Source organism: Vitis riparia, chromosome 3 (genome assembly GCF_004353265.1).
Source record: "Vitis riparia cultivar Riparia Gloire de Montpellier isolate 1030 chromosome 3, EGFV_Vit.rip_1.0, whole genome shotgun sequence".
Classification (NCBI taxonomy): Eukaryota; Viridiplantae; Streptophyta; class Magnoliopsida; order Vitales; family Vitaceae; genus Vitis; species Vitis riparia.
In genome coordinates this window covers 5,232,163-5,245,976 of record NC_048433.1, presented here as the reverse complement: position 1 = coordinate 5,245,976, position 13,814 = coordinate 5,232,163, and the positions used below count along the sequence as shown (strand labels likewise).

At 31.8% G+C, this 13,814-nt stretch overlaps 2 protein-coding genes and 1 long non-coding RNA gene across 3 annotated transcripts; 1 reads left to right on the top strand and 2 right to left on the bottom strand.

Annotated features, from left to right (window-relative positions):
• The first annotated feature begins 30 nt into the window (after nucleotides 1–30).
• LOC117910009 (calmodulin-like protein 30) lies at nucleotides 31–1,120 on the top strand. The gene has a single exon (XM_034824064.1). The coding sequence runs from the start codon at nucleotides 336–338 to the stop codon at nucleotides 882–884; it is 549 nt and encodes a 182-aa protein (XP_034679955.1). The 5' UTR covers nucleotides 31–335; the 3' UTR covers nucleotides 885–1,120.
• Nucleotides 1,121–3,106: 1,986 nt separating this feature from the next.
• LOC117911893 (pentatricopeptide repeat-containing protein At2g15690, mitochondrial) lies at nucleotides 3,107–5,515 on the bottom strand. The gene has a single exon (XM_034826318.1). It carries the CDS (start codon nucleotides 5,358–5,360, stop codon nucleotides 3,579–3,581), a length of 1,782 nt encoding a protein of 593 aa, XP_034682209.1. The 5' UTR covers nucleotides 5,361–5,515; the 3' UTR covers nucleotides 3,107–3,578.
• Nucleotides 5,516–7,929: 2,414 nt separating this feature from the next.
• Nucleotides 7,930–8,490, bottom strand: LOC117911835. Its single transcript, XR_004650937.1, has 3 exons — nucleotides 8,249–8,490; nucleotides 8,088–8,159; nucleotides 7,930–8,003 (listed from the first exon to the last, which is right to left on the bottom strand). It is a non-coding gene; the product is annotated as an uncharacterized LOC117911835 (long non-coding RNA).
• Nucleotides 8,491–13,814: the final 5,324 nt, after the last annotated feature.

The window sequence follows — 13,814 nt, the reverse complement described above, 5'->3', positions numbered from 1 at the left end:
AGGAAGTATTTTGCAATTTGTTGAGAGAATGTATTCTTTTCTGTATGTTCCATCCTCTGCACCCACCTCTTACTTTCCACATTGAGCTCATCACTTTCGAATCTTTTGTTGCATGGTTGCCACAAGCTGTTGAGGAATAAGTTTCTGACCCCAGTTTCACTTTATACTATTACCTTTGGCATCAGAATATCTCCCACTTTTACGCCACGCAAACAGGATCTAACTCAGAAAGACAGCCAGTTCTTATCATTCTAATATTAAAGACCAAGTTTGCTGCGAGATTGATCTCATCCTTGTTTCTCATTTTTGGCTTTCGGCTTCTTTGCAACACAACCATGTCAACTCCTAGTTTTCTTGATTTCCAGTACAATATTTCCAAAAGGAAATACCTGCGGAAGCCATCCCGATTGTTTTCTTCTAGGGACAGACAGAATTCGGACTTGCCACCGATTTTCCATCTCAACATGGATGAGCTGAAGAAAGTGTTTGATAAATTCGACTCCAACAAAGACGGGAAGATATCACAGGAGGAGTACAAGGCGGTGCTGGGAGCCTTGGTGAAGGAAGGTGTAAGAACGGAGGTGGAGAAGATATTCCAGGTAGCTGATCTTGATGGAGACGGGTATATCGATTTCAAAGAGTTTGAGGAAGTGCACAAGAAGGGAGGGGGAGTGAAGACAAGGGACATACAGAGTGCGTTTCGGGCATTTGATTTGAACGGGGATGGGAAAATAAACGCAGAGGAATTGTTGGAGGTGTTGGGGAGGCTAGGGGAGAGGTGCAGCTTGGAGGAATGCAGGAGGATGGTGAGGGGAGTGGACACTGATGGGGATGGTGCGGTCGACATTGATGAATTCACTACCATGATGACTCGCTCCATGTAACCCTCCAGTTAAGAGGGTAACGGACCAGTGGCAGGCATGGACTTGTCCTACGAATCTCTCAACTCATCTCAACATAAAGTGGAATTATTAGAAGCCATGTTTGTACTTTGGGAATAAAAAGTGTTTGTAGATTCTCATTTGAAATAGTCTTGGGTCAAAATGGCCATGCATTAAAAAAAAATATTAGATGTAACCACTTTATGAAATTTATGTTCAAACTAGTCTCTTTAGTATCATGTAAGAGTCATGTCATTGAAATATTTTTTTTTATCAAAATTTTAATGAAAACCTCAATTGGTAACTGAGGCTTCAATTTTGAACTAAAGCTGCAGTTGCTAAATGAGGTTTCAGCATATAAATGTTTATTGCATATTTTTCTCATTTTAAATTATGTCTTATTTATATGTTATATAAATTTATAATTTTAATATTATTAATTTATTAATAAATAAAATATTAATTTATAATATTTTTTGTCTATCAATTTATATTTGTTGAAGTAATACTAAATTCTTAAACTTAAATATAAATAATTTATTATTAAAATATACATTTTTAATTTCAATAATAAACTATAATTGAATAGTTTTTAATTAAATTTTAAAGTGAAAAAAAAATAACTAAAATTTTAGTTGACAATTGAGATTTTAGTTCAAAAATGAAGTTTCAATTGTCAAGTGAGGTTTTAACTAAAATTTTAAAATATATATATATTTCTCTGACATGACTCCTACATGACACCAAACTAGATATAATTTTTTTTTGTATATATGGCCCATTTTGATATGATTAAAAAATATTATTATTTTATATAATTTTAGGTTGAATGATACATATATCATCTTTAACTTAATATACTAAATTTTAATTATTTTTAGAGAGTTTGCATTTTCCAATTTTTTTCTAACTTCAACATCAAAACACACTTTTCCTTTTGTATTTTGCCCTGGTATTCTCATGTAAAAAATACTGTCATATATTCTCCTACATAGAAAAGTAAATAAATAAAAAGCATATATCAACATGGGGTGACGTCTCGGTCATTTACAATAAATCATGATCTTAGGGAGGCGGCAATGCATATCGTGCATCTCTGTTAATGCTTTTCTTGGAAGACACTGTTACAGACTCGTCTTTTCGTGATTCTTAAAAGAATGCATTCTTTTAACTTCTGTAGCTTGGCCAGTTTCCCAGCAAGATGACAAGTTCTTTTGTCTTCCCCAATCTCAATCAGACACTGGCTGTCATTTATTGTAAGCCCAAGTCTACGCATGCATGCACTTTCACTACTTGTGAAGAATCACAATAGAAACTCACTTGAACTTCATAACAAGAACATAATAGAAACTCAGGTAGACATCTTGTTCAAGCAAAGACATCAGGCAGAGATTTTGGCTATAACTTATGAAAAACGTTTTTTTCTGGCTTATCGTCTTTGTAAAGGGGTATTGTGTAGCAAAAGTTTTCAAAGTATTTTCAATATTTTCAACACCACCAAAATTGTTCTAAAAAAACAACTTATGTTTAGAACAAATTCTCAATAAAAAATTGTTTTCAAGTACAGTTTCAAACAATCCTAATACATCGCATGTTAATAATAACAATGGTTCAGAATAGCTTCAACAGAAGTTAAAAACAATCTCAACAAACAGCATTTCTCATTCTCAAATTAATGAAACTATTTATCATCCCCAACAATCATATCTCTTCCAACAATCTTATGATCTTAACCTAACTAATTGTATCATGAAATCCAGCAGCTTCTAAAATCTCACAGTGTCACCATAAATATGGTATCATTTTGAGTCAACAGTGAAAATAGAGCTATTCTAGGATAGTTTCATTTTAAGATGTGGCATTTATTTAAAGTGGTTCTAACATACCATAACTAGAGCAGAGAACTTGCTTGAGCATAGACAACTTAAATTCAAGAAAATTTTACATACAAAATCATTGGAGAGTGGCCTTGTTAATGACCAATATACATCCTTTGTTGTTTTATCCATTCCACAACTAAATTCTAGAAGAATTTCCATACCAAATGATGGATATTTGTCTTCACCAACATACACCCAGTACAGTTTATCCATTCTCAACTTAAATTCAATAAAATTTTACATACAAAATCATGGAGATTGGCCTTGTTGATGACCAATATACATCCTATATTCTTTAATCCATTCCAAAACTAAATTCAAGAAGAATTTGCATACCAAATGATGAATCTTCAAAAAGGTAATAACCTCCATGCATATATAAAGGCTACCTACTTTCATAAGAATCACCGCCCATGTGATAATGAATGCAATCTCTAAAAGCTTATTGACATCAATAAAGCAAGAGTTGTCTCCCTTGGAGAAAGTTGATTAGATAGAATCTAAATTATGACCAATTAAAAAAAAAAAAAAAAGATATTTCCAAACTTAGGAAAGACGATACAAGGAGGAAAAAAATGTCAACCACAGTCGAGCATCTCAGAAAGTAAATAATTGATTCAACTTCAGAACATGGTAGAAATTGATGTGAACATCTTGTTCAAACAAGGCCATTATGTGGAAGTTGTGTGGTTCATTTCCCATCAATTGTAAATGATGGTTTGACATGGCTTAGCAGTTGATGTTCCACAAACTATATTGCAGATCCACAGAAAATGTCATTTGGTAGTCATAACAGAAGTATGAAGCAATGACAATTTTACCAGTAATCTCCACAAGAGCATTTCCCATCCTTAAAATGATGAAACCGTTTATTGTCCCTAACAATCAACTCCCTTCCAACAATCTTGGACATGATCTTAATTGCATTGTGACAGTCACCGCATACACGAAGGTTCTTAATGATCCTAAGAGGTGTCCTTGCTGGAGTACTAATCAAACCATATGCAATTGCCAAGCGCTCACTGTGATAAAGCAAGGCCTGCTCTTTGGCCTCCTGATCAATATCATGAAGAACATATCTTGTGTCAGGCACATAGCCTGCTTCTTTCATCCCATTCAAGCTCTTCAACTTTTCATCATCCTTGTAAAGGGTTGGATTCCGAAACTCGCTTAATCTGTTTTTCCCATCAAGCATGCTGATTGCAGTGCGCTTCTTGGGTGGTGGTGTCGGGGTCTTATTGGCAACAGCCTTCAATGGGTCCAGAGCAACCATTAACTCCTCAGCATGGTCTTCAAGATCGATATCTCCATGAATTTTAGCATAATTCATCAATGCCTCCCAAACAACTGCAGAAGGCTCCATAGGCATTTTCTCTATAAACTCCTTAGCCTCAATGACATGCCCCGATTTTCCAAGAACATCTATAATCCCCACATAATGCTCAAATGTTGGAGTGATTCCATACTCAGTCTTCATCGATTCAAAATGTATAAATCCTTCTTCTACGGCCTCTGCACTGGCACATGCGGATAAAACAGCAAGGAAAGTTTGCTCATTGGGCTCTAACCCTAACTTCCCCATCTGTTCATATAACTGTAACCCATCATCTCCCATAGCATTATTGGCATACCCATATATCATCAAATGCCAAGAATCCATATCCCTATTGGCCATATGGTCGAACACTCTACGTGCATCAGTCATACTCCCACAGTTCCCATACATCTCGAGCACTTTATTATTCAATTGAAGATCACTCCTAAAAGTTGATTGTAAAAAGAAATCATGAACCTTTTTAGCCTCTTCAAGCAACTTCGGACTCCCACAGGAATTAAAGAGTGCATAGAAACACTGAGCATCAGCACGGACCCCTTTTTCCATCAACTCAACAGCTTCTTTAACCTTCCCCTCTTGACACAAATTCATCAAATCAGCGACTGAAGGAGGCGCATGTGAAACTTGATTCTCCACAATCTGTGCTTGATTCGGGTTCTGATTGTTCCATTGGCTGGGGCTTCCCTGATGTGGGTAACTCTGATTTTGATTGCTCGGAAGATTCCGGCTTCCGGGTTGCGGGTAATTCTGATTCTGATTGTTCAAATGACTAGGGTTTTGATGTTGAGGACTCCACTGATTAGGGCTTCTCTGCTGAGAATAGCCCTGACCCAGACTAGGGTTTCCAGTTGGCGGATAATATTGATTTTGATGGTTCGGGCGACTAGGGTTTTGAGGTTGAGGGTACGTTGGAGTCTGGCGATTCCACTGATTAGGGTTCCCATGTTGAGGATAACCCTGACCCTGATTAGGGTATCCCCGATTGGGATAGCTTTGATTCTGATCCCCATAATTCATATGCTGAGGGTAGCTCTGACTCTGGGCCTGTGAGTTCCAGTTGTAGTTAGGGTCTCTCTGGTGTTGAAAATCCCTAGGCTCAGAGGGTGGTTGCTGTTGGGGTCTCTGGTAGTCATTTGGGACAGCAGAGGTGCTTAGGGTTTTGGTGAGGGTGAAGATGAAGTGAGAAGAGTAAGGAGACGGTACCTTGGATAAAAAAGAGATTAGTGGGGTTCGTGCACGTCGAATGGACAAGAGAGACGCCATTTTCAGAGAAAAACCAACAAAACCCTACCTCGCTCTCTCTTAAACCCTTTCGTTCTCGTTTGTTCATTGCTCCCTCTCAAACGAGTCAAATCCTCAGCTCCAGGATCGGGTCTCAATTCTAAGCCCAAGTCCAGGCCCAAGACCAAGCCCAAGTCCTCCATATGAGTTCCCAAATTCCTAAGTTGTATCACACTACTTACATCTACAGTGCAAAATTTGGGATGACTATCAAATTTATTTTTTTCTTTAGTTTTGAAACCTATTTTGAAAATCTAACCCTTCATCATTTTTTTTACCACATTTTTTCTTATAAAATAAGAACATGTTTGGTAACTATTTTTGAAAACAATTATCAAAAATAACTTTTGAGAAAAGTTTTTAAAAATTGTACTTTAATTTTATAAAACAAAAATCTATTTGAAAACTTAAAATGTTTTTAACCTATTTTTAAATATATTTTAAAAATAATTTTTAGATCTAGCATTTTTTTTTTTAATCATTCTACATATTTGTATAATTATTTCTTAAAATAATCTTAAAAAAACAAATAAAAATAACATAAAACAATTAAAAGATGTTCTCTAAAAAAACCGTATTTTCTGTTCTTAAGAACAAAAAATATAAAATAATTTTTAATTGTCAAACGTGTTTTCTATGTTTTTTTTTTTTTTTTTTTTTGAAAAACAAAAAACTATTCTATAAAAAAATAGTTCTCAAATAGACTTTAACTCTTTTTTTAAAACATATATGTGTTGTAAAACAAGGATAATGCAACACAAATAAAGTAATAGAGATAAATTATATATTACTTTGATAATAATATATAATAAGTAAAAGAAAAATCACAAAAAAGAATTGAGAAAGTTGAGATAATGAAAGACAGAAAGAATGAGAGAAAGTAAAAAATTTCTTTCTTACTTATGGGATGCATATTACGGATGGAAAGCATTTTTATAAGCTTCCAAATGGCTTTCATTAATATTCCTATTAATGAAACTCATATAACATTAATGGTTTCCATTAATGAATATTAATGGAAGTCATAAATAATATTTAATTAATATTTATTATAATTAATGTGATGGTATTCATTACTTCAATTATAATAATATGTAAATAATTGAAATAGTTAAGATATTTATGATAAAATCAATTACTCTTCAAATAAAAATACGAGAAGGGTGCGATTCACAAATATAAGATTATTTAATCTCTTTTAACTAATTAATCAAAATATAAATGCCCCCAAAAAAAATCAAACACTACTTTCCACTATACTTTTTTTAATATATCTATCCATCCTTTATATATAAAAAAATACCAAATAAAGGAATTGAGAATTCCATCATCCAGAGTATCGAGTCTCAAATCACCAAATCAGAAACACAGCAATACATCCAAGGCAAACATGAGAGAAATGGCTAGCAAAATTTGAGTGACCGTTGAATTAAGAAACACACCAATGATAAGTATTGTGCCATGCCACAAATTTTCCTTGCTTATTGTTCCACAGAGTTGAAGATGAAACACAGCCACAGGAGCACACATACAGCAGCGCAATGGCGACAACCAAATATCCAAATTGAGACCAAGTAACATGTGACAACATCCACTGATCCACAAATCTGCAATGCCACTAAGGCTGATTTCATCTGTCATGCCTTGAGCCATCACCGGAGGTACTGTAATTCCCCGTCTTTGGTCTATCAGCATTGGCTTCCCAACTACCCACCAAGAGCAATGGTGCAAGTCAGATTCTACAACTACTATGCATTCATGATTCATTCCAACTTGACTAGTGCATTTGTCTTGTTTAGACAGGTTCAAACCAGATTTTTAGTGTTTATATGAGATGGTTTTTTTTCTCTTTCTTTTTTTTTTATTGTGTGGGCATCATCAATGTTGATGTAGCCTGTTAGGACCCTATATCATTGGCTTCGCCCAGAGAGGTCAGAAATGTGGGACACAGGTTGAGGGATTGAGAAGTAGCATGGTCTCTAGAGGAGGGAATTTGTCTAGTAATAGTACATATCTGCTATATCGATGAGGTATTCCATATAATACCAAACTACACAATGGGAAATTTTGGCAGATCAATGGAAGTTCCCTATAAAAAAGGTCACTTCCAACCCACCATGAAGGTCCTGTGAGATACCAAACTGAACTCTCTGAATTGCTGATCCCACAAGGCACAATGTGTTATCTTAGCAATTTCATGAAAATTTGTAGTATTAAAGAATATGCCTGTTTGGTTCACTGGAAAAACAACTCAGAGAAGGCATCCTCAGGATCAACCCATCTCAGGAACGATAGCCTTTTTCCCATTCCCAAGATACTTAGATCCAAAAAACCCCATCTTCAACTATTTATTCATATACATATCACCAAATAAACTGGAAAGAATCATAAGACTGCTAAGTAACTTATAAAATCATACCTATCCCCATGTCAAATCCACGGCTCTTGAGCTCCCTGTACTCTGGCACAGTGAACAGGCCTCACAAAAGAAGTGACCAGGCAATCAACGCAAGGCGACTCTTCCAGTCATACTGAGCCCTCAATCTTGAACATAGACACAAGAATACAAGCACGGCAAACCAATGAAACACAATACCGTATAGATCGTACCACTCACCGCACAATCTGCAAAACCATCCACAAGTTATAGCATTCACCCAATCTGGATAAACCCAAAAAAAAAAAGAGGGAGGATTGTCAAAGGCTTACTTGGGGATCCTTTGCTCACTATCTCAGCAATCTGCCCAAATGTGATGCAAGGGCAAACGCAAGTGATCAAACCTTCAAAAATAAATCAGCAAAAAAAAAAAATTAATGAAACGATGATGGGGATAAATAGTGAAAAGGTAGATGAATTTTGGGGTACTAACAGTTTTCAGGATGATCACAGCAGTGGCAGAGACCAGAAGACCAGCGGATGGTGCCGCCGGGATGCTGTACAACATACGGGCAGTATAACGTGGTGGTGGTGCTGGGCTAGGATTATGGAATCCGGGAGCTGTGGCATGACTCATATGCCCACCTGCACCGTACTGCTCATGGTCAGAATGTCCATAATACATTTCTGCAACTGAAATGAATTGGTCACCAATGGCCGCCTCCAAGTCTTTCCTAGTTGCTCCTTAAGAAACCAAAATAGAGTATTAGTATATATATATATATATATGGGAAATTCTACAAATCCACTTTCTAGGAAATTTTCATGTGGTCAACCCTCAAAGGGTCTACAAAACCCAATGTAATAGTAAATTGAATTTCTATGCTACTCCCCATATAGCTGTAATATTATATCCATGTAAGCAGTGAGTTCAGTTGGTTTATTTGGTGAGTGTTTTCAAAAACAGTTTTTCATTTTTTAAAATAAAATTTAAAAAATATATATATTTAATAATTAAAAAATAAGAATCTTTTAATTATTTTGACTTGTTTTATTTTTTGAACATTGTTTTAAAAAATAATTATATAAATATGAAAAATAATTAAAACTAAAGCACTATATATAAAATTTATTTTTAAAATATTTAAAAATATAAAAAATAAGTTAAAAAATATTTGTTTTACAAAACATTAGAAATTAATTTTTAAATTATTTTCAAAAATTGTTTTTGTAAATTTAGTATGTATTTTAGAATTAATTTTAATGCACATATTTCATACAAATTTTGAAATGTATAGGCCTCTCATTTTTAACTTTTTGTGGTTAAAAGGGGTGTTGTATTATGTGGAATCTCCTCCCATTTGCATTAAAATCGACCCCATGATGATGATGGTACAATTTCATTGATGATAATTTTGAATGTGATAAGCGAAAGAGAGAAGAAAAGATTTGTTATTATCTTTGTCAGAGATGATGAATTGTGTATCATCCACTAGCCAGTCTCCTCCGAGACTTTTCTATGCTCATGTGTTCGTTGAGCCGCTTGAGCTTCCTAGTTCCATTCAATGAGCTTTCTAAGAAAAAAAAAAAATAATAATAATAAAAACACCTTTGAATTTTCCATTTCAATTTATTTTTGTAATTAATTTCCATTTTGTGCCTGATATTATCGAGTTCAAGGTTGTAAGAACGCATATACGACCCACCAGATAATCCCGATTTTACCTTTTTACCAATTCTATACCCTCAAGAAAAAGTTTCATTGGGATTTTGTTTTAAAAATCATACCACTCTTTAAATATTATGTTTTTAGATTGTATATAAAATGAAATAAATTTTATTTAAAATTTATTTTTGCCTTTTCACCTTCCAACATATAAAATATGTAATTCATAAATACAAATTCTTGGGAAAAATAAATAAATTTAATTATTAAAAAAAATAGTAAATAAATGGAAGGATGGGAGACAGGGACAGTGTCGGAATTTAATTTCTCATACCAATCCCATCCTCCTCCCACACCACCTTAATTCAAGTTTGTTTGTTGTTGAGACCCATTTAAGGAATATTTTCTTATAAATACTTTTACACAAATAAAATATTTATTATTAATATTTAACTAGAAATATAAAATAAAATTTAAATATTTTTAATTGTTTTCCATAAAGCATGTCCAACAACTTGAAAAAAAATTAAAACTTTTGTATTATTCATAAATATTAGGGGTGCAAGGCACAACTTAGATGGGTTGGTTTGATCCAATTTACATGTAGTTTAATGTTTAGACAGTTTTGATAAATATTTTTAATACTTGAATTGAGTTTAAATTAAGTTTTCTGAACCTGAATTTAATTTGGATTAAATTTCAATCAAGATTTGAATAACCTGATTCTAATCTAAATTTTATTTAATATTTCTATAATATTTATATCCTAAATCATAATATTCAATTTTTTTTCTAATTAAAAAACATATTTTTTTAATAATAAAATTATTATAAAAAATTTCGAATTTATTGGAAAGAAACACAACCACTCATTAATTCAAATAATCAATAGGATTGGAAGTGTCTATTGGTAAATGTGAACGCCCCAACTCTTAGCTGGATTGGGACACATCACAATCTCTCTTTATTACAAGACTCAAGTTGCAAGTCCACGTCACAAGACTAGTAAGACCTAAAAGGCTGACACCTAAACATAAATTAATTAATTTTCATTTAAATTGATAGAATAAAAAGCCTTTAATTATTTTATTGAGTTATTTAGATTTGCTTTATCAATTCATAATATGCAAAAAGCAATCATATTGAGTCCGATAATGATAAATTTTTGCAAGTTAATCTATAAAAACATACCCAAAGTACTACAAAAGTTTAAATGACTCTAAAAATACTATATATTTTAGCTTAATATTTTGAATAAAAAAAGAATTATAGTTAGTAAATGATTATTGAAAGTTTAAAAGTTCGACCAATCAAGGTTTTTACTTCAATTGGTTGAAATACTATTATAAAAGCATTTGATCCCCTTAACATATTACGTCTAATTGATTAATCAATCAATTCTTATGTACTTCAATCAGTACTACCATTTTGCTATTTTAAGACCAACTTGAAATTAGAACATCGGGAAAAAACTTCTTATAAACCCTTTGAATATGTTTTGAAAAAATTTAAGTTTTAAGTTTTTGAGTAAAATATGAATTCGTCCTATTGTTTACCTCGACTTTGTCTAAATTCCTTAAAACCCTAAAATAATAAACTTGATGACTCATAGGGCATTATAATCTTCTTCATTTTTCTATACATTTTTACCTTATCTTCTCTCAAAATTTCTAAGAAGTGATCATACATTAAAATAAATCAACAAAAGGAAGAATTAATGATGTGGGAATAAATGGGTGAAAAGGTAGATGAATTTTGGGGTACTTACAATTTGCAGGAGCATGGGAGGAATGGGAAAGACCAGTGGACCAGAGGGTGGTGCTGCTGGGAGTCTGGGACACTCCACACATTGGGTGGTGCAGCTGGTGCTGGACTAGGATTTGGATTCCAGGTCCAGAAGCTGTAGCATGACCCACACGTCCATCTGCACCATACTTCTCATGGTTAGAATGCGATGGATGCATTCCTACAACTGAAACGACTTGACCAGCAATGGCTGTCTCCAAGTCTTGCCTTGTCCCGCAGCCCGCCTTATTTAAAAAAATATTATGAAAAAATAGTTGTTAAAAAAATAAATATAAAAATAGGAATAACTTATTTTATTTTTGTATTGAATTAGTAACAAAAAAATTATATTTTAAATTAGTTAATCTTTATATAGAAGTGAGAGTGGGTGCTTAGTTTATAAAAATATGAAATGTTTTTAATCTTTTTATGTTATAATCCGTTCTCTATTCACTTTGGACCCAAAAGAATCCTCACAGTTTTAAAACACGTTTATAAAATTTGTTGACTAATTTATGATTAATGCATTTATTTGATATTTCGTTGGTCAAGTAGGTTGTTTCTTTCTATCATTTCAATTGGCATTTCAAGAAGTTGGTTGTTCTATTCTATTATACCACGTGGTGCTAAAGACAAATGTAATTGATGGTAAGGTGCGCCGTAGGCTATTCTCATTTTTCTAGTTTTCCTATGGAAAATCTTACAACAATAACGTCATGTTTGGTTCCCAAAAAACATGAGATAAAATGCAAGAGAAAAAAAATAGAGAGGAAAAGTAAAAAATAAAAATAAAAATTAGATTTAAAATCAATAAATTATTTTATATACTACTTCAAACTTATTTCACTTATTTTCATCTTCTACATAAAGATTAAATAATTTAAAAATATATAAATTTATATCTAATTTAATTATATTTTATTTCTTTTCTATTTTTCATGTCGAAAGAAAATATTTTCCTTAATATTTTTTTTTCTTACTATTTTCTAAGAACCAAATATATATAGTATAAAATTATAATAAAAATTATTGAACAAGTTGAATTGAACAGTGTATGTAATAATTAAGAAGCAAGATAATGTCCACCATAATTGATAAGTGTGTACTCATGCAGAAATGATTCTATCATTTAAGAAAATCTCAATGTTTGGTTCTTAAAAAAATTGAAGGAAAATGTGTAAAAAAAAAAAAAAAGGTAAAAGAAAAATAAAAATAAATAAATTTAAAATCAATAAAAAAAAATTAACATTTTTTTGTCTTTACTTAATACTTTTCAAAAATCAAACATAGCCTAAAATTCCATTTCATGCATCCATGATAGGGATGTTTTGGTCAAAGATGACCTCGTATATATCTTCCACACACCGTGCCAAGAACTTCGAAACCTAGTCATTTTCTTTTGTAACTTTCAGTATTCATAGTAAACTCACGTTTCCATGACTCACATTTTCAAGATTTTTGATAAAAATACGACAGTTTTAAAAAATAATGCCTAAATTAGTGTAGTAAAAAAAATAATTCCAAATTTATGTAGTTTTGTCCAGCGATGAGAGAGAAGAAATTTGTAAGTGAGAAATGGTCTCTTAAAAATACGATTTCCACAAAAAAAAAAAAAATTATAATAATAATTCTCACTTTAAAAAAAAAACACACACACACACACCGCTAAGTAAAGAGACGATTTCCACACACAAAAAAAAAAACAAAAAATTAATTCTCACTTAAATTTTTTTTTTAAAAAAAAACATCTAAGTGGGAAATCGTCTCTTAAAAAGACGATTTCCACACAAAAAAAAAAATTAATTCTCACTTTAAATTTTTTTTTTTTTTAAAAAAACATCCAAGTGGGAAATCGTCAAGAGACGATTTCCACACACAAAAAAAAAATTAAATTCTCACTTAAAAAAAAAAAAAAAAACCAAATGGGAAATCGTCTCTTTAAGAGACGATTTCCCACAAAAGTCACATTTCTCACTTTAAAATTGAAAAAAAAAAAAAAAACACCTAAAAGAGATGATGTCCACACACAAAAAAAAAATATTAGTTCTCACTTTAATTTTTTTTTAAAAAAAAAAATCTAAATGGGAAATCTCTCTTTAAGAGACGATTTCCACAAAAAAAAAAAAAAAAAAAAATCATGTGGGAAATCGTCTCTTAAAGAGGCGATTTCACAAAAAAAAAAAAAAATCTAAGTGGGAAATCGTCTCTTAAAGAGACCATTTCCACACAAAAAAAAAATAAAATAAAATAATTCCCACTTTAAAATTAATTTTTTTTAAAAAAAAAAAAAAAACCATGTGGGTAACTTTTGTGGGAAAATAGTCTCTTTTTAACAAAAGCCAAAAGTGAGAAATTCTCACTTGAAAAAAAAAAACAAAACCTTTAATTTTTTTTTTTCATTCTTTATTCTATTTATACAATAATTCGATTATTTTAAATATATATTATAAAATTAATTAATTTTATTTACTAAATTTAATTTATAAATATATACTAAATTTAATATAAGATAAATAATATTTTTATATTGTTTTTTTTTTACTTTGGAATTAAAAAAAAAAACTATTATCAATTTTATGTGAAAATTGAGTTTAAAAAAATTTGTTAT

Excerpts from the sequence above, each read along its gene's own strand:
- LOC117910009 (XM_034824064.1), top strand. The coding sequence starts at position 336 with ATGTCAACTCCTAGTTTTCTTGATTTCCAGTACAATATTTCCAAAAGG.
- LOC117911893 (XM_034826318.1), bottom strand. The coding sequence starts at position 5,360 with ATGGCGTCTCTCTTGTCCATTCGACGTGCACGAACCCCACTAATCTCT.